At 47.1% G+C, this 19876-nt stretch overlaps 1 protein-coding gene across 1 annotated transcript; it reads left to right on the top strand.

The window, feature by feature from the left end:
- Positions 1-2766: 2766 nt before the first annotated feature.
- On the top strand, positions 2767-18744 carry LOC139419163 (uncharacterized). Its single transcript, XM_071169145.1, has 8 exons — positions 2767-3104; positions 3996-4046; positions 4135-4208; positions 8207-8992; positions 9596-9776; positions 11879-12026; positions 17228-17272; positions 17849-18744. Exons 1-8 carry the CDS (start codon positions 3018-3020, stop codon positions 18130-18132), a joined length of 1656 nt encoding a protein of 551 aa, XP_071025246.1. The 5' UTR covers positions 2767-3017; the 3' UTR covers positions 18133-18744.
- The last annotated feature ends 1132 nt before the right edge of the window (positions 18745-19876 follow it).

Here is a 19876-nt window from a genome sequence, read left to right as displayed (position 1 = left end):
TGTATGTTTTCTGGTAACCCTAATTACCCAGTGGATTATGTATGTTTTCTGGTAACCCTAATTATCCAGTGGATTATGTATGTTTTCTGGTAACCCTAATTATCCAGTGGATTATGTATGTTTCCTGGTAACCCTAATTACCCAGTGGATTATGTATGTTTGATTATGTATGTTTTCTGGTAACCCTAATTATCCAGTGGATTATGTATGTTTTCTGGTAACCCTAATTATCCAATGGATGATGTATGTTTTCTGGTAACCCTAATTATCCAGTGGATTATGTATGTTTTCTGGTAACCCTAATTATCCAGTAGATTATGTATGTTTTCTGGTAACCCTAATTATCCAATGGATTATGTATGTTTCCTGGTAACCCTAATTATCTAGTAGATTATGTATGTTTTCTGGTAAGTAGTTTGGGGTTGTAATTTCCCCGTCATCTCATAGTCCCAGGAAGTAGTTTGGGGTTGTAATTTCCCCGTCATCTCATAGTCCCAGGAAGTAGTTTGGGGTTGTAATTTCCCCGTCATCTCATAGTCCCAGGAAGTAGTTTGGGGTTGTAATTTCCCCGTCATCTCATAGTCCCAGGAAGTAGTTTGGGGTTGTAATTTCCCCGTCATCTCATAGTCCCAGGAAGTAGTTTGGGGTTGTAATTTCCCCGTCATCTCATAGTCCCAGGAAGTAGTTTGGGGTTGTAATTTCCCCGTCAGGAAGTAGTCGAGGGGTTGTAATTTTCCCGTCATCTCATAGTCCCAGGAAGTAGTTGAGGGGTTGTAATTTCCCCGCCAGGAAGTAGTTGAGGGGTTGTAATTTCCCCGTGATCTCATAGTCCCCAGGAAGTAGTTGAAGGGTTGTAATTTCCCCGTGATCTCATAGCCTCAGGAAGTAGTTGAGGGGTTGTAATTTCCCCGTGATCTCATAGTCCCCAGGAAGTAGTTGAAGGGTTGTAATTTCCCCGTGATCTCATAGCCTCATAGCCTCAGGAAGTAGTTGAGGGGTTGTAATTAGTCCCCAGGAAGTAGTTGAGGGGTTGTAATTTCCTCGTCATCTCATAGCCCCAGGAAGTAGTTGAGGGGTTGTAATTTCCCCGTCATCTCATAGTCCCCAGGAAGTAGTTGAGGGGTTGTAATTTCCTCGTCATCTCATAGTCCCCAGGAAGTAGTTGAGGGGTTGTAATTTCCCCGTCATCTCATAGTCCCCAGGAAGTAGTTGAGGGGTTGTAATTTCCTCGTCATCTCATAGTCCCCAGGAAGTAGTTTGGAGGTGGGGGTGCTGTTTAAAAAAATATATATTTTATTCTAATTGTATTTCCAAGGGAGTGGGGGTGCTGAAAAAATATCTTTACCTGTAACAACAGACGCAATATCGGTCCGCTAATACAGTACTATTAAAGGCCCAGTGCACTACTTTTGTGAAGAATGTACATTTTCAGGGGGTACTGTAGATCCCTCAGCGCCCCTACTTCCAGCGGCTACACGTCATCTCATAGGAAAAGACACATCATTGACACGGATTCTCCCAAAGTGAACAGTTCGGATTTGTCCATATATACAGTACCTGTCAAAAGTTTGGACACAAATCAAATCAAATCACATTTTATTGGTCACATACACGTGTTTAGTAGGTGTTATTGGTCACATACACGTGTTTAGTAGATGTTATTGGTCACATACACGTGTTTAGTAGATGTTATTGGTCACATACACGTGGTTAGCAGATGTTATTGGTCACATACACGTGGTTAGCAGATGTTATTGGTCACATACACGTGGTTAGCAGATGTTATTGGTCACATACACGTGTTTAGCAGATGTTATTGCGGGTGTAGCGAATAATCTCATTCCAGGGTTTTTCTTTATTTTTGATATTTTCTACATTGTGGAATAATAGTGAAGACAAACTATTAAATAACACATATGGAATCATGTAGGAACCAAAAAAGTGTTATACAATTCTTCTTAAATGTAGTCACCCTTTGCCTTGATGACAGCTTTGCACACTCTTGTCATTCTCTCAACCAGCTTCACAAGTCATCAAGGCAAAGAAAGGGTGGCTACTCTGAAGAATCTTCCATAAAATATATTTTGATTTGTTTTACACTTTTTTGGTTACTGCATGATTCCATATGTGTTTTTTAAAGTTTTGAAGTCTTCACTATTATTCTGCAGTGTAGAAAATAGCAAAAAATAAAGAAAAACCCTTGAATCATCGGAATGTCATTCTAGATCATCTGATTGTCATTCTAGATCATGTGGTTGTCATTCTAGATCATGTGGTTGTCATTCTAGATCATGTGGTTGTCATTCTAGATCATGTGGTTGTCATTCTAGATCATGTGGTTGTCATTCTAGATCATGTGGTTGTCATTCTAGATCATGTGGTTGTCATTCTAGATCATGTGGTTGTCATTCTAGATCATCGGATTGTCATTCTAGATCATCGGATTGTCATTCTAGATCATCTGATTGAAATTTGCTGGTTAGGGTTGGGGTTAGGGTTAGGGTTAGGGCCCACCCGCCAACAAATGTCTGTCTACGCTGCTGGTTTGGGTGAGATCGTTTTGGACTAGACCTAGCATCAAACTGGAAGGACTGGGCTTGTTTTAAGGGCTAGGTAACCAGTGTGTGTAAGCTGATTATCAGTAGTCAGGCTAATTTGAGCGTTAAGCCTGATGGGCCATATGCTGATTGACCCAGCACCCTGAGTCTCCTCCCCCTCAGCCAGACACTCACCTGTTCCTCCCCAGTTACCATCACAGCTGTTTCAGATTAATCTATTATCTCTCTCTCCCTCCCTCTCTCTGTCTCTCTGGGGGTGGAGGGGTGTTGTTGACTTCTGAGTTGGCATGACGATCTGACACCCTGCCGTCCAGAGCCTTCTGTCCATTTCCACGGTGACCTGATCCCATTCCGCTATTCTGTTCTCCGAGTTCCGGACCTGTGGAACACCGAGTGGATTACCGCTGTACACACACGGAGTGAGTTCAGAGAGAGGAGAGATCTGGGAACGCAGTGAGGATGCCGGTGCAGCAGATCTCCGTGGTCCCCGCTCGGGAGATGGCCAATAACGGCCGGAGCACCCCTCGCTCCAAAGACAAGACCGAGGTAAGCCCCTGACCTATAACATCTGACCCCCTAGCCCTGACCCTAACCTGAACACAGACTGTGGAGCTCTCTGAATGAACTGTGGGTCCTTTCTGCTGTGTGTGAGGAGATGGAAGGGAAGGGAAGAAGAAGGGGAGGGAGAGTTATTCTATATATTCCTATCTATACCCAGTAGTGTGTGTTGGCTCTCAGTCCTGAGGGGAGGGAGGGTTATTCTATAACTTCCTATCTATACCCAGTAGTGTGTGTTGGCTCTCAGTCCTGAGGGGAGGGTTATTGTATAACTTCCTATCTATACCTAGTTGTGTGTGTTGGCTCTCAGTCCTGAGGGGAGGGTTATTCTATAACATCCTATCTATACCCAGTAGTGTGTGTTGGCTCTCAGTCCTGAGGGGAGGGTTATTCTATAACATCCTATCTATACCCAGTAGTGTGTGTTGGCTCTCAGTCCTGAGGGTAAATCTATTTTAATTAAATTCCTTTTTGACAGCATTCCTTTTGATTTCAACAAAACCTTCCATCCATTTAGGACATGGAGGTGCTGAAAGTTGACCCGTTTTGCAAACCCCATCATATCATGACACATCCAACTTAAAAGCTTACAAACAGGGTTGTCAAACTATTTTATAATTTATTTTGAAAAAGGTCAAACTGTTTGCAACAGGGTATACTGCTCCTCTGCTAATGTGAAAATTAAAGAGTCTAATTACACATTTTTGTACAAATGTTATTGTGAGTAGAGGAGTGAGACTTCATAGAATGACTCCATAGAATTTCTCCTGACTGTAAAAGATGTGCCTCTGAATACAGACATTTCTGTACAGAACATACTAGATATACAGTCTGACATTAACCCTGTCTCTCTCTCTCTCGCTCTACCCCTCCCTCCAGAGTACTAAAGGTCCAGGTCGGTCAGGTAATCGATCCAGCAACGTCTTGAAGGTATTGATTAGTTGTTGTTTGATTTGTCGACAGCAGTCACTGCTGATTGGTTAGAGGTGAAGACATGTGCTGTGATTGGTTGTTCCAGGCCAGCAGTTCTACAACAGGATTGGCTCCTGGCAGTGTTTCCAGGACAACTCCCTCCTCTCAGGACATCTGCAGGTGAGACTGTTACCCAACGGTGCCTTCAGTTGGCTTGAACGTTTGCTAAGTTGCGGAACGGTTTGTACTGAAGGACACGTTTCCCCAAAAGGTTTATTAAAGAGCCCATAAAGAACACGTACCATACATACACAACATATCTTCTCTGTCTTTACTAAGGAGCGTTACAGTCACATGTTAAGGTTCGATTTTGGCTGTATGGAGCAAATATTTCAAGAGTCTGAATAAGTATACAATTTAGATTAAGCCACACGAAAACAACAGAAACAAACAAAAAGCCCATAAATGACAGGATAAGACCCGTACAATATGTCAGGAACTCTGACCAGACACCTTCACACCTATAGGTGTTGTCTATGTTGCAAGATTGATGTAATTCTCTCCATGTCAGTTCCCCACATAGACCTAACCACATATCTTTTGAAGGTGCATGTTCATTTGTCCAGCATTTTGTTACACATTTCAGTTTATCAGGGCTCATAAAAAAACGATGTAGTACTTTGAATTGAAACTCCCTTGTTTGGGTCCATGTAGTGTCTTTATGTGGTGTTTTCCATATGTTTCCCCAGCTCTCCTCTGATATCTGCACCTTCTCATCCCAACAAACTGTAGGGCAAAGGTTCATGATTTAGTCCCACAATAAGATCCCAATGATGAGCAGAAATCCAGGAAGTTTCCAGTCCTTATGGAGAAGAAGGGGTCGCTTCAGTAGTCAATGTGGACTGGCCAGTGTTCCGCGGTGGATTGAGGCTACTTCTTAGGCCTTGGGTCCTGTCTCTCACTCCTTCTGGGCACAACAATTTGCCACATAGTCGGCATATTTTTCCGGAGCCTGTCCTCGGATCTGGAAGGTGGTGTAATCCCCATGGAGCGCAGGAAGGACTCGGCATCAGGTCCAGAATCTAAGATGTGGGTCTTACTCTCATGGGTGACGCGCAGCTTCGCAGGGAACATCAGAGAGTTTGTGATGTTTTTGGGCTGCCAGTTCTCTCCTGATCCCATCGTAATCTTTTGTCTTCCGCTAATAGCTCTGCAGAATAGTCATTGAAGATAGATATGTGTTGGTCTTTGTAGAACAGCTCTCCCTTGGTTCTCAACAGCTGCATTATATCCTGTTTCTTTGAGAAGGTGTGCGATGATGGCGCTGGGTCTCTGTGTGTCCTTCGCTCTGGGCTGCTCGGGGCTGCAGGTGCGGTTCTATAGGCCTCTGTGTGTCCTTCGCTCGGGGCTGCAGGTGCGGTTCTATGGGCCTCTGTGTGTCCTTCGCCCGGGCCTGCTCGGGGCTGCAGGTGCGGTTCTATAGGCCTCTGTGTGTCCTTCACTCCAGGCCTGCTCGGGGCTGCAGGTGCGGTTCTATGGGCCTCTGTGTGTCCTTCGCTCCAGGCCTGCTCTGGGCTGCAGGTGCGGTTCTATGGGCCTCTGTGTGTCCTTCGCCCGGGCCTGCTCGGGGCTGCAGGTGCGGTTCTATGGGCCTCTGTGTGTTTCACTCCAGGCCTGCTCGGGGCTGCAGGTGCGGTTCTATAGGTCTCTGTGTGTCCTTCGCTCGGGGCTGCAGGTGCGGTTCTATGGGCCTCTGTGTGTTTCACTCCAGGCCTGCTCGGGGCTGCAGGTGCGGTTCTATAGGCCTCTGTGTGTCCTTCGCTCGGGGCTGCAGGTGCGGTTCTATAGGTCTCTGTGTGTTTCACTCCAGGCCTGCTCGGGACTGCAGGTGCGGTTCTATGGGCCTCTGTGTGTCCTTCGCCCGGGCCTGCTCTGGGCTGCAGGTGCGGTTCTATGGGCCTCTGTGTGTCCTTCGCCCGGGCCTGCTCCGGGCTGCAGGTGCGGTTCTATGGGCCTCTGTGTGTCCTTCGCCCGGGCCTGCTCCGGGCTGCAGGTGCGGTTCTATGGGCCTCTGTGTGTCCTTCGCCCGGGCCTGCTCCGGGCTGCAGGTGCGGTTCTATGGGCCTCTGTGTGTCCTTCGCTCTGGGCTGCAGGTGCGGTTCTATGGGCCTCTGTGTGTCCTTCGCTCTGGGCTGCAGGTGCGGTTCTATGGGCCTCTGTGTGTCCTTCGCCCGGGCCTGCTCCGGGCTGCATGTGCGGTTCAATGGGCCTCTGTGTGTCCTTCGCCCCGGGCCTGCTCTGGGCTGCAGGTGCGGTTCTATGGGCCTCTGTGTGTCTGTTACGAATCCCTTTTGGCCCGACAGTCTAGGGGGGATGGTAGTGAGACCCGTAACATAACTCATGTAAATTATAATAGTGACAAAGTAAAAGTGAACGAAATAACCACGACAACCGAAATAATACCGTCAAACTCAGGGTTTATTTGATAAACACACGGTAATGGGGGGAGCAGGAAAAGGGGCTGAGCTGGACCCAAGGAAAGAAACAAATATGCAAAAACACCCCTAAGCTAGACTAGCCTATTTCAACAACAGCTAACTAACTAACCAAAAATACAGTGGGTGGTCCACCCAGTTCTAACTAGTGTTTTTAACAAAGTTTACCTACGGGTAGTGTATGCCCATGGGCGACTTGTCTTGGTTTCCCCCTTTTCCCACCAGCAACAAACAAACACCATAACCAAAACAATACTCACAGGTGATGACAAAGTGCTATGGAGGTGCTCAAACAAAAGAAGAGGTTAATTAATACACAAAGAGAGAGATCTACATACATGGCATTTACAAAGAGATTGAGCTACTGAAATCTATCAAGAGCAGAGATCTACCAACACGGCATTACAAAGAGATTGTGCTCTTGAACAAACAAATGATGGGGTTTTTAAACCATGGGGAAGGAACTGTGATAGGGTAGGAAACAGGAGGAGGTGTGTCTTCTGATTGATGGGTTGATTGTTGACTGATTGGGGAGTAATGATTTTCACCTGTGAGGGGAGAAGGAGAGAAAAGAAACACACACAGGATACACACAGACACAGGATACCTGTATCCGTAACAGTGTCCTTCGCTCCGGGCTGCAAGTGCGGATCTATGGGCCTCTGTGTGTCCTTCGCCCCGGGCCTGCTCTGGGCTGCAGGTGCGGATCTATGGGCCTCTGTGTGTCCTTCGCCCCGGGCCTGCTCTGGGCTGCAGGTGCAGTTCTGTGGGCCCTCTCTATGACTAAAGGTTTAGCAGTATCGAGTCCCTCAGCATCTTGTCCACAAATGTAGACAGTTTCTGCCCCCATTCTGCATTGATTACGACCCCAGAAATTCTTATATTATTATGACGCAAAAAGTTTATAAACAGCCTGATCTGGTTGATTCCTCTAGCTGGCCCATCAGGTAGCTGACAGCCTGGTCTGGTTGATTCCTCTAGCTGGCCCATCAGGTAGCTGACAGCCTGGTCTGGTTGATTCCTCTAGCTGGCCCATCAGGTAGCTAACAGCCTGATCTGGTTGACCCAGGTATAGTGTTACCCAGGGATACTGTTACCCGGGTATAGTGTTACCCAGGGATTGTGTTACCCAGGGATACTGTTACCCAGGGATTATGTTACCCAGGGATACTGTTACCCAGGGATAATGTTACCCAGGGATAGTGTTACCCAGGGAAACTGCTACCCAGGGATACTGTTACCCAGGGAAACTGTTACCCAGGGAAACTGTTACCCGGGGATACTGTTACCCGGGGATAGTGTTACCCAGGGATACTGTTACCCAGGGATACTGTTACCCAGGTATACTGTTACCCAGGGATAGTGTTACCCAGGGATAGTGTTACCCAGGGATAGTGTTACCCAGTGATAGTGTTACCCAGTGATACTGTTACCCAGGGATAGTGTTACCCAGGGATAGTGTTACCCAGGGATAGTGTTACCCAGGGATAGTGTTACCCAGGGATACAGTTACCCAGGGATACTGTTACCCAGAGATACAGTTTCCCTCATGCTGTCTTTTCATCTCTCCATCTCGCTGTCTGTTTCCCGAGTGTGTGTGTGTGTGTCTCCCTGTGTCTCTCTTTGTGTGTGTGTGTGTGTCTCCCTGTGTCTCTCTTTGTGTGTGTGTGTGTGTGTGTATAGGCCGGTGCCGCTGGGTCGTGTAGAGGAAGGTTGTGACACAGCAGTGATGAAGCTGAGCGGCGCAGCATTAGGCTCCTCCCAGACTGCGTTAGGCTCCTCCCAGCAGGGCCAAACCAGGAAGAAGAAGAAACCAAACAGGAAGAGAGACTCCTGCTCCGCCCCCGATGCCCCAGCGACCGCACAAGATGACCCGGTCCAACACAGTGACGACCGCAGTGACCGCAGCTCTGACCGCATCGGAGAGAGGGGGGAGAGGAGGAGGGAGAGGAGAGGGGAGAGGAGGAGGGAGAGGAGAGGGGAACATCCCCGCCACCGTAGCGCTGCCCCTCCTGAATCTGATTCGTCATCTGACGGGGAGGCGGGGCGGGAGGCCAGAAGCTGGAGCAGGGAGAAAGCCAAGAGGGGACGACGCCGCAGTGGGAGTAGCAGGGAGAGGGGAGGGGGAGAGGGGATGGAGCTGCAGTCTGTAGGGTCTGATGAGGGGAAGGAGAACCAAGAGAAAGAGGTACCACTGGAGAACGGTTCCGGAGTGAAGAACCGTCGACCAGGAGGAGGAGGGGAGGAGAGCGGGCGGAGCTCCCAGCGCAGGGAGGGGGCGGGGTCTAAGTTCCGTAGCCCCGGCGGTAGCTCATCATTGGCTGAGGATGGAGAGGGGGAGGGACAGATCACTAAGAATTACCAGGAGACCGGGTCAGTGGGTGGAGACATGTCCGCGCCGTCGCCACGGAGATATGGGGGCTGCAACGCCCCCGAAGGCTGCTCCGATGACGAGCCAGAGGTCTGCAGGTAGGTGTGTTTGTTCATCTGTGTGTGTGTGTGTGTCTCTGTGTGTGTGTGTCTCTGTGTGTGTGTGTTCATCTGTGTGTGTGTGTGTGTTCACGTGTGTGTGTTCATCTGTGTGTGTGTGTGTGTATGTTCACCTCTGTGTGTGTTTGTGTGTGTGTGTGTGTGTGTGTGTGTGTGTGTTCATCTCTGTGTGTGTATTCATGTGTGTGTGTGTTCATCTCTGTGTGTGTGTGTGTTCACGTGTGTGTGTTCATCTCTGTTTCTGTGTGTGTGTGTGTGTGTGTGTGTGTGTGTGTGTGTGTGTGTGTGTGTGTTTCTGTGTGTGTGTGTGTGTGTGTGTTTCTGTGTGTGTGTGTGTGTGTTCATCTCTGTGTGTGTTCATCTTTGTGTGTGTGTGTGTGTGTGTGTGTGTGTGTGTGTGTGTGTGTGTTCATCTCTGTGTGTGTTTGTGTGTGTGTTCATCTCTGTGTGTGTTTCTGTGTGTGTGTGTGTTGTGTGTGTGTGTGTGTGTGTGTGTGTGTGTGTGTGTGTGTGTGTGTGTGTGTGTGTGTGTGTGTGTGTGTGTGTGTGTGTGTGTGTGTGTGTGTGTGTGTGTGTGTGTAGGATCTGCCACTGTGAAGGAGATGAGGAGTGTGTGTTGATAACCCCGTGTCGCTGTACAGGCAGCATGAGGTTTGTTCACCAGGACTGTCTCAACCAGTGGATCAAGTCATCAGACACACACTGCTGTGAGCTGTGCCAATACAACTTCATCATGGAGACTCACCTTAAACCTCTACGTAAGGTACAGAGACCTCAACACACCTGAACTGTATATACACCTCAACACATCTGACCTCAACACACCTGACCTGTATATACACCTCAACACATCTGATCTCAACACATCTAACCTCTATACACCTCAACACACCTGACCTCTACACATCTGACCTCTATACATCTGAACTGTATATACACCTCAACACATCTGACCTCAACACACCTGACCTCAACACACCTGAACTGTATATACACCTCAACACATCTGACCTCAACACATCTAACCTCTATACACCTCAACACATCTAACCTCTATATACCTCAACACACCTGTATATACACCTCAACACATCTGACCTCTATATACACCTCAACACATCTAACCTCTATACACCTCAACACATCTGACCTCAACACATCTAACCTCTATACACCTCAACACATCTGACCTCTACACATCTGACCTCTATACATCTGACCTCTACACACCCCTCAACACATCTGACCTCTACACACCCCTCAACACATCTGACCTCAACACATCTAACCTCTACACACATTTCTACACATCTAACCTCTACACACATCTGACCTCTACACACACAACTCAACACATCTGACCTCAACACATCTGACCTCAACACATCTGACCTCAACACATCTGACCTCAACACATCTGACCTCTATACATCTGACCTCAACACATCTGACCTCTACACATCTAACCTCTACACACATCTCTACACATCTAACCTCTACACACCCCTCAACACATCTGACCTCTACACATCTAACCTCTACACACCCCTCAACACATCTGACCTCAACACATCTAACCTCTACACAACCCTCAACACATCTGACCTCAACACATCTAACCTCTACACACATCTCTACACATCTAACCTCTACACACATCTGACCTCTACACACACAACTCAACACATCTAACCTCTACACACATCTCTACACATCTAACCTCTACACAACCCTCAACACATCTGACCTCAACACATCTAACCTCTACACACATAACTCAACACATCTAACCTCTACACACATCTCTACACATCTAACCTCTACACAACCCTCAACACATCTGACCTCAACACATCTAACCTCTACACACATCTCTACACATCTAACCTCTACACACATCTGACCTCTACACACATCTGACCTCAACACATCTAACCTCTACACACATCTCAACACATCTGACCTCAACACATCTGACCTCTATACATCTGACCTCTACACACATCTCTACACATCTAACCTCAACACACATCTAACCTCTACACACATCTGACCTCAACACATCTAACCTCTACACACATCTCAACACATCTGACCTCAACACATCTGACCTCTACACACCCCTCAACACATCTGACCTCTACACATCTAACCTCTACACACATCTGACCTCTACACACACAACTCAACACATCTGAACTCTACACACATCTCTACACATCTAACCTCTACACACACCTCAACACATCTGACCTCAACACATCTGACCTCAACACACACCTCTACACATCTGACCTCAACACATCTAACCTCTACACACACCTCAACACATCTAACCTCTACACACACCTCAACACATCTAAACTCTACACACACCTCTACACATCTGACCTCAACACATCTAACCTCTACACACACCTCAACACATCTAACCTCTACACACACCTCAACACATCTAAGCTCTACACACACCTCAGCACGCCTTGTCTCAACACACAACTCAACACATCTCACCTCTACACACACCTCAACACATCTGACCTCTACACAGACACCATGATGGGACTCAGTGGAGATGCCCATGCTGTCAGACACCATGATGGGACTCAGTGGAGCCGCCCATGCTGTCAGACACCATGATGGGACTCAGTGGAGCTGCCCATGCTGTCAGACACCATGAGGGGACTCAGTGGAGCTGCCCATGCTGTCAGACACCATGATGGGACTCAGTGGAGCTGCCCATGCTGTCACAGACACCACAAGGGGACTCAGTGGAGCTGCCCATGCTGTCAGAGACACCATGATGGTTCAGATACATAGATACCTGTCTATGACACACTCTTTCTCACCTTTTCTCTCCCTCAGTGGGAGAAGCTCCAGATGTCGACCAATGAGAGGAGGAAGATCTTATGCTCCCTGATGTTCCACCTGGTGGCCATTGGTTGTGTTCTCTGGTCCGTATACGTCCTCGTCAACAGAACCCTCCACGAGATCAACCTGGGACGCAACACCGGTCAGCACCTCCACCCTGAGCTTAACCCAACCTCTATACAACCCTGACCTAACCTCTGTACAACCACAACCCTGACCCAACCTCTATACAACCCTGACCTAACCTCTGTACAACCACAACCCTGACCCAACTTCTATACAACCCTGACCTAACCTCTGTACAACCACAACCCTGACCTAACCTCTATACAACCCTGACCTAACCTCTATACAACCCTGACCTAACCTCTGTACAACCACAACCCTGACCTAACCTCTATACAACCCTGACCTAACCTCTATACAACCCTGACCTAACCTCTGTACAACCACAACCCTGACCCAACCTCTATACAACCCTGACCTAACCTCTGTACAACCACAACCCTGACCCAACCTCTATACAACCCTGACCTAACCTCTGTACAACCACAACCCTGACCTAACCTCTATACAACCCTGACCTAACCTCTATACAACCCTGACCTAACCTCTGTACAACCACAACCCTGACCCAACCTCTATACAACCCTGACCTAAGATCTGTACAAACACAACCCTGACCTAACCTCTATACAACCACAACCTTAACCCAACCTCTATACAACCCTGACCTAATCTCTGTACAACCACAACCCTAACCCAACCTCTATACAACCCTGACCTAACCTCTGTACAACCACAACCCTGACCCAACCTCTATACAACCCTGACCTAACCTCTATACAACCCTGACCAAACCTCTGTACAACCACAACCCTAATCCAACCTCTATACAACCCTGACCTAACCTCTGTACAACTACAACCTTAACCCAACCTCTATACAACCCTGACCTAACCTCTGTACAACCACAACCTTAACCCAACCTCTATACAACCCTGACCTAACCTCTGTACAATCACAACCCTAACCTCTATTCAACCCAACGTTTTACAATCTTAATCCAACCTCTATACAACCTTAACCCAACTTCTTACATTACTGTGTTTTCAGGAGAATATAGTAACATTACTGTGTTTTCACATTACTGGGTTGGCGCTCCCCCTTGGGTTGTGCCGTGGCGGAGATCTTTGTGGGCTATACTCGGCCTTGTCTCAGGATGGTAAGTTGGTGGTTGAAGATATCCCTCTAGTGGGGTGGGGGCTGTGCTTTGGCAAAGTGGGTGGGGTTATATCCTTCCTGTTTGGCCCTGTCCGGGGGTGTCCTCGGATGGGGCCACAGTGTCTCCTGACCCCTCCTGTCTCAGCCTCCAGTATTTATGCTGCCGTAGTTTATGTGTCGGGGGCTAGGGTTAGTTTGTTATATCTGGAGTACTTCTCCTGTCCTATCCGGTGTCCTGTGTAAATTTAAGTATGCCCTCTCTAATTCTCTCTTTCTTTCTCTCTCTCGGAGGACCTGAGCCCTAGGACCATGCCTCAGGACTACCTGACATGATGACTCCTTGCTGTCCCCAGTCCACCTGGCCGTGCTGCTGCTCCAGTTTCAACTATTCTACCTGTGTTTATTATTATTTGACCATGCTGGTAATTTATGAACATTTGAACATCTTGGCCATGTTCTGTTATAATCTCCACCCGGCACAGCCAGAAGAGGACTGGCCACCCCACATAGCCTGGTTCCTCTCTAGGTTTCTTCCTAGGTTTTGGCCTTTCTAGGGAGTTTTTCCTAGCCACCGTGCTTCTACACCTGCATTGCTTGCTGTTTGTGGTTTTAGGCTGGGTTTCTGTACAGCACTTTGAGATATCAGCTGATGTACGAAGGGCTATATAAAATAAATTAGATTTGATTTTCAGATGAGAATATCGTAACATTACTGTGTTTTCAGGAGAATATACAATCAAATTAAATGTATTTATATAGCCCTTCGTACATCAGCTGATATCTCAAAGTGCTGTACAGAAACCCAGCCTAAAACCCCAAACAGGAAGCATGGCCAAGATGTTCAAATGTTCATAAATGACCAGCATGGTCAAATAATAATAATCACAGGCAGAACAGTTGAAACTGGAGCAGCAGCACGGCCAGGTGGACTGGGTACAGCAAGGAGTCATCATGTCAGGTAGTTCTGAGGCATGGTCCTAGGGCTCAGGTCCTCTGAGAGAGAGAAAGAGAGAATTAGAGAGAGCATACTTAAATTCACACAGGACACCGGATAGGACAGGAGAAGTACTCCAGATATAACAAACTGACCCTAGCCCCCCGACACATAAACTACTGCAGCATAAATACTGGAGGCTGAGACAGGAGGGGTCAGGAGACACTGTGGCCCCATCCGATGACACCCCCGGACAGGGCCAAACAGGAAGGATATAACCCCACCCACTTTGTCAAAGCACAGCCCCCACCCCACTAGAGGGATATCTTCAACCACCAACTTACCATCCTGAGACAAGGCCAAGTATAGTCCACAAAGATCTCCGCAACGGCACAACCCAAGGGGGGGGCGCCAACCCAGACAGGAAGATCACATCAGTGACTCAACCCACTCAAGTGACGCACCCCTCCCAGGGTCGGTATGAGAGAGCCCTAGTAAGCCAGTGACTCAGCCCCTGTAATAGGGTTAGAGGCAGAGAATCCCAGTGGAAAGAGAGGGAACCGGCCAGGCAGAGACAGCAAGGGCGGTTCGCTGCTCCAAAGCCTTTCCGTTCACCTTCACACTCCTGGGCCAGACTACACTCAATTATATGACCCACTGAAGAGATGAGTCTTCAGTAAAGACTTAAAGGTTGAGACCGAGTTTGCGTCTCTCACATGGGTAGGCAGACCATTCCATAAAAATGGAGCTCTATAGGAGAAAGCCCTGCCTCCAGCTGTTTGCTTAGAAATTCTAGGGGCAATTAGGAGGCCTGTGTCTTGTGACCGTAGCGTACGTGTAGGTATTTATGGCAGGATCAAATCAGAGAGACAGGTAGGAGCAAGCCCATGTAATGCTTTATAGGTTAGCAGTAAAACCCTGAAATCAGCCCTTGCCTTGACAGGAAGCAAGTGTAGGGAGGCTAGCACTGGAGTAATATGATCCAATTTTATGGTTCTAGTCAGGATTCTAGCAGCTGTATTTAGTGTAACAGTATAAATTTAGACCGTCCCCTCGCCCATACCCGGGCGCGAACCAGGGACCTTCTGCACACATCAACAGTCACCCTCGAAGCATCGTTACCCATCGCTCCACAAAAGCCGCGGCCCTTGCAGAGCAAGGGGAACTACTACTTCAAGGTCTCAGAGCAAGTGACGTCACTGATTGAAACGCTATTTAGCGCCCACGCTAACTAAGCTAGCCGTTTCACATTCGTTACACTAGCACTAACTGAAGTTTATTTAGTGCTTTATCCGGGTAGCCGGAAAGTAGAGCATTGCAGTAGTCTAACCTAGAAGTGACAAAAGCATGGATTAATTTTTCTGCATCATTTTTGGACAGAAAGTTTTTGATTTTTGCAATGTTACGTAGATGGAAAAAAGCTGTCCTTGAAATGGTCTTGATATGTTCTTCAAAAGAGAGATCAGGGTCCAGAGTAACGCCGAGGTCCTTCACAGTTTTATTTGAGACGACTGTACAACCATTAAGATTAATTGTCAGATTCAACAGAAGATTTCTTTGTTTCTTGGGACCTATAACAAGCATCTCTGTTTTGTCTGAGTTTAAAAGTAGAACGTTTGTAGCCATCCAAATCTTTATGTCTGGAACACAGGCTTCTAGCGAGGGCAATTTTGGGGCTTCACCATGTTTCATTGAAATGTACAGCTGTGTGTCATCCGCATAGCAGTGAAAGTTAACATTATGTTTTCGAATGACATCCCCAAGAGGTAAAATATATAGTGAAAACAATAGTGGTCCTAAAATGGAACCTTGAGGAACACCGAAATTTACAGTTGATTTGTCAGAAGACAAACCATTCACAGAGACAAACTGATATCTTTCGGACAGATAAGATCTAAACCAGGCCAGAACTTGTCCGTGTAGACCAATTTGGGTTTCCAATCTATCCAAAAGAATGTGGTGATCGATAGTATCAAAAGCAGCACTAAGGTCTAGGAGCACGAGGACATATAGTAACATTACTGTGTTTTCAGATGACAGGAGAATATAGTAACATTACTGTGTTTTCAGATGAGAATATAGTAACATTACTGTGTTTTCAGATGAGAATATAGTAACATTACTGTGTTTTCAGGAGAATATAGTAACATTACTGTGTTTTCAGGAGAATATAGTAACATTACTGTGTTTTCAGGAGAATATAGTAACATTACTGTGTTTTCAGGAGAATATAGTAACATTACTGTGTTTTCAGAGGAGAATATAGTAACATTACTGTGTTTTCAAACGACATGTGGAGAATATAGTAACATTACTGTGTTTTCAGGAGAATATAGTAACATTACTGTGTTTTCAGACGACATGTGGAGAATATAGTAACATTACTGTGTTTTCAGACGACATGTGGAGAATATAGTAACATTACTGTGTTTTCAGACGACATGTGGAGAATATAGTAACATTACTGTGTTTTCAGGAGAATATAGTAACATTACTGTGTTTTCAGGAGAATATAGTAACATTACTGTGTTTTCAGGAGAATATAGTAACATTACTGTGTTTTCAGGAGAATATAGTAACATTACTGTGTTTTCAGAGGAGAATATAGTAACATTACTGTGTTTTCAAACGACATGTGGAGAATATAGTAACATTACTGTGTTTTCAGGAGAATATAGTAACATTACTGTGTTTTCAGACGACATGTGGAGAATATAGTAACATTACTGTGTTTTCAGACGACATGTGGAGAATATAGTAACATTACTGTGTTTTCAGGAGAATATAGTAACATTACTGTGTTTTCAGGAGAATATAGTAACATTACTGTGTTTTCAGACGAGAGGAGAATATAGTAACATTACTGTGTTTTCAGACAACATGTGGAGAATATAGTAACATTACTGTGTTTTCAGACGACATGTGGAGAATATAGTAACATTACTGTGTTTTCAGGAGAATATAGTAACATTACTGTGTTTTCAGACGACATGTGGAGAATATAGTAACATTACTGTGTTTTCAGACGACATGTGGAGAATATAGTAACATTACTGTGTTTTCAGACGACATGTGGAGAATATAGTAACATTACTGTGTTTTCAGACGACATGTGGAGAATATAGTAACATTACTGTGTTTTCAGACGACATGTGGAGAATATAGTAACATTACTGTGTTTTCAGACGACATGTGGAGAATATCAGTGATGAAGTACTACACTGCTGAGGGTAAGGAGGCCTCTGGTATCAAACACAGACACACATAATCTCTCTGTTTCCCCCTGGGTAGACATAACTAACCTGTGTATCTATATGTCTGTGTGTCTGTCTCTCTCGCTCTCTCTCTACCTTTACACCTCTCTCTCTCTCTCTCTACCTTTACACCTCTCTCTCTCTCTCTCTACCTCTCTCGCTCTTTCTCTCTCTCTACCTCTACACCTCTCTCTCTCTCTCTCTCTACCTCTCTCGCTCTCTACCTTTACACCTCTCTCTCTCTACCTCTACACCTCTCTCTCTCTACCTCTCTCTCTACCTCTACACCCCTCTCTCTCTCTACCTCTCTCGCTCTCTCTCTCTCTACCTCTACACCTCTCTCTCTCTACCTCTACACCTCTCTCTCTCTACCTCTCTCTCTACCTCTACACCCCTCTCTCTCTCTACCTCTCTCTCGCTCTCTCTCTCTCTACCTCTACACCTCTCTCTCTCTACTTCTACACCTCTCTCTCTACCTCTCTCGCTACCTCTACACCTCTCTCGCTCTCTCTCTCTCTCTACCTCTACACCTCTCTCTCTCTCTCTCTCTAGGTGTGTTGGAGTGGCCGTTCTGGATGAAGCTGGTCATCGTGGCGATAGGCATGTCAGGCGGACTGGTGTTCATGTATGTCCAGTGTAAAGTGTACTGGTTGCTATGGAGACGACTCAAAGCCTTCAATCGCATCATCACTGTGCAGAACTGCCCCGAGAAGCCGCCGCCCACCAACGCCGCGCTGGCCAATGGGAATCACCCTGAGGCCGTGGAAGTCCCGATAGGCCCCGCCCCCGAGGTTATCCAGATGGACTCCGACCTCTCGGAGGAAAACCCCGTCTGACACACACACACAGACACACAACACACACACACAGCTCTTGGTAATGCACCCTCCCTATAGCCTATCAGAGCCCAGCACACCAAAGAGTCATAATGTGACGTAGCCAATAAGAGCATCTGTTATAGAAGCAGCTGTAGATTAGCCAATCAGAGCTTCTGTTATAGAAGCAGCTGTAGATTAGCCAATCAGTGTCTGTTATAGAAGCAGCTGTAGATTAGCCAATCAGAGCGTCTGTTATTGAAGCAGCTGTAGATTAGCCAATCAGAGCGTCTGTTATAGAAGCAGCTGTAGATTAGCCAATCAGAGCGTCTGTTATACTCTCTCAGTATTCAATATAAACAGCCTGAGGAGTAGCTGATGCGTAGAACCAAGTGTTCAAGGGCTGGAACAAAACCCTGCACACCTTGCAGCTCTCATGGAGGAGGGTTAGAGTCATAGAGCATATTTATTTATGTTAGTATTTAGTCTCTCTCTGCTGGACAGGATAGAACTCTGAACCTAACCCTAACCCATATTTATTTATGTTAGTATTTAGTCTCTCTCTGCTAGACAGGATAGAACTCTGAACCTAACCCTAACCCATATTTATTTATGTTAGTATTTAGTCTCTCTCTGCTGTGAAATGTGGTATTAAAGGTCCCGGTCTGTCACTATGATGTCTATCTGAAGAGCTGTCTGTCTGTCACTATGATGTCTATCTGAAGAGCTGTCTGTCTGTCACTATGACGTCTAGAAGTCTATCTGAAGAGCTGTCTGTCTGTCACTATGACGTCTAGAAGTCTATCTGAAGAGCTGTCTGTCTGTCACTATGACGTCTAGAAGTCTATCTGAAGAGCTGTCTGTCTGTCACTATGATGTCTATCTGAAGAGCTGTCTGTCTGTCACTATGACGTCTAGAAGTCTATCTGAAGAGCTGTCTGTCTGTCACAATGATGTCTACAAGTCTATCTGAAAAGGTCTCTGTCTGTCTGCCTGCCTATTTGTCCACCTGTCTGCCTGCCTGTTTGTCCACCTGCCTGCCTGCCTGTTTGTCCACCTGCCTGCCTGCCTGTTTGTCCACCTGCCTGCCTGCCTGTTTGTCCACCTGCCTGCCTGCCTGCCTGTTTGTCCACCTGCCTGCCTGCCTGTTTGTCCACCTGCCTGCCTGCCTGCCTGCCTGCCTGCCTGCCTGTTTGTCCACCTGCCTGCCTGCCTGTTTGTCCGCCTGTCTGCCTGCCTGCCTGTTTGTCCGCCTGCCTGCCTGCCTGTTTGTCCACCTGCCTGCCTGCCTGTTTGTCCACCTGTCTGCCTGCCTGTTTGTCCGCCTGCCTGTCTGCCTGCCTGTTTGTCCGCCTGTCTGCCTGCCTGTTTGTCCGCCTGTCTGCCTGCCTGCCTGTTTGTCCGCCTGTCTGCCTGCCTGTTTGTCCACCTGCCTGCCTGCCTGTTTGTCCACCTGCCTGCCTGCCTGTTTGTCCACCTGCCTGCCTGCCTGTTTGTCCGCCTGTCCGCCTGCCTGCCTGCCTGCCTGTTTGTCCACCTGCCTGCCTGCCTGTTTGTCCACCTGTCTGCCTGCCTGCCTGTCTGCCTGCCTGTTTGTCCACCTGTCTGCCTGCCTGTTTGTCCACCTGTCTGCCTGCCTGTTTGTCCGCCTGTCTGCCTGTTTGTCCACCTGTCTGCCTGCCTGTTTGTCCACCTGTCTGCCTGCCTGTTTGTCCGCCTGCCTGCCTGCCTGTTTGTCCACCTGTCTGCCTGCCTGTTTGTCCGC

The sequence above is a fragment of the Oncorhynchus clarkii genome, chromosome 10 (assembly GCF_045791955.1).
Source record: "Oncorhynchus clarkii lewisi isolate Uvic-CL-2024 chromosome 10, UVic_Ocla_1.0, whole genome shotgun sequence".
Classification (NCBI taxonomy): Eukaryota; Metazoa; Chordata; class Actinopteri; order Salmoniformes; family Salmonidae; genus Oncorhynchus; species Oncorhynchus clarkii.
Note: the sequence above shows the minus strand (reverse complement) of the source record. Positions and strands in the feature narration are given on the sequence as shown.

Bases quoted from the DNA above. Each gene is read 5' to 3' on its own strand.
- LOC139419163 (XM_071169145.1), top strand. From the start codon at position 3,018: ATGCCGGTGCAGCAGATCTCCGTGGTCCCCGCTCGGGAGATGGCCAAT. The intron at 4,209-8,206 runs GTGAGACTGTTA...GTGTGTGTATAG, and splicing joins TCCTCTCAGGACATCTGCAG to GCCGGTGCCGCTGGGTCGTG. The intron at 8,993-9,595 runs GTAGGTGTGTTT...GTGTGTGTGTAG, and splicing joins GACGAGCCAGAGGTCTGCAG to GATCTGCCACTGTGAAGGAG.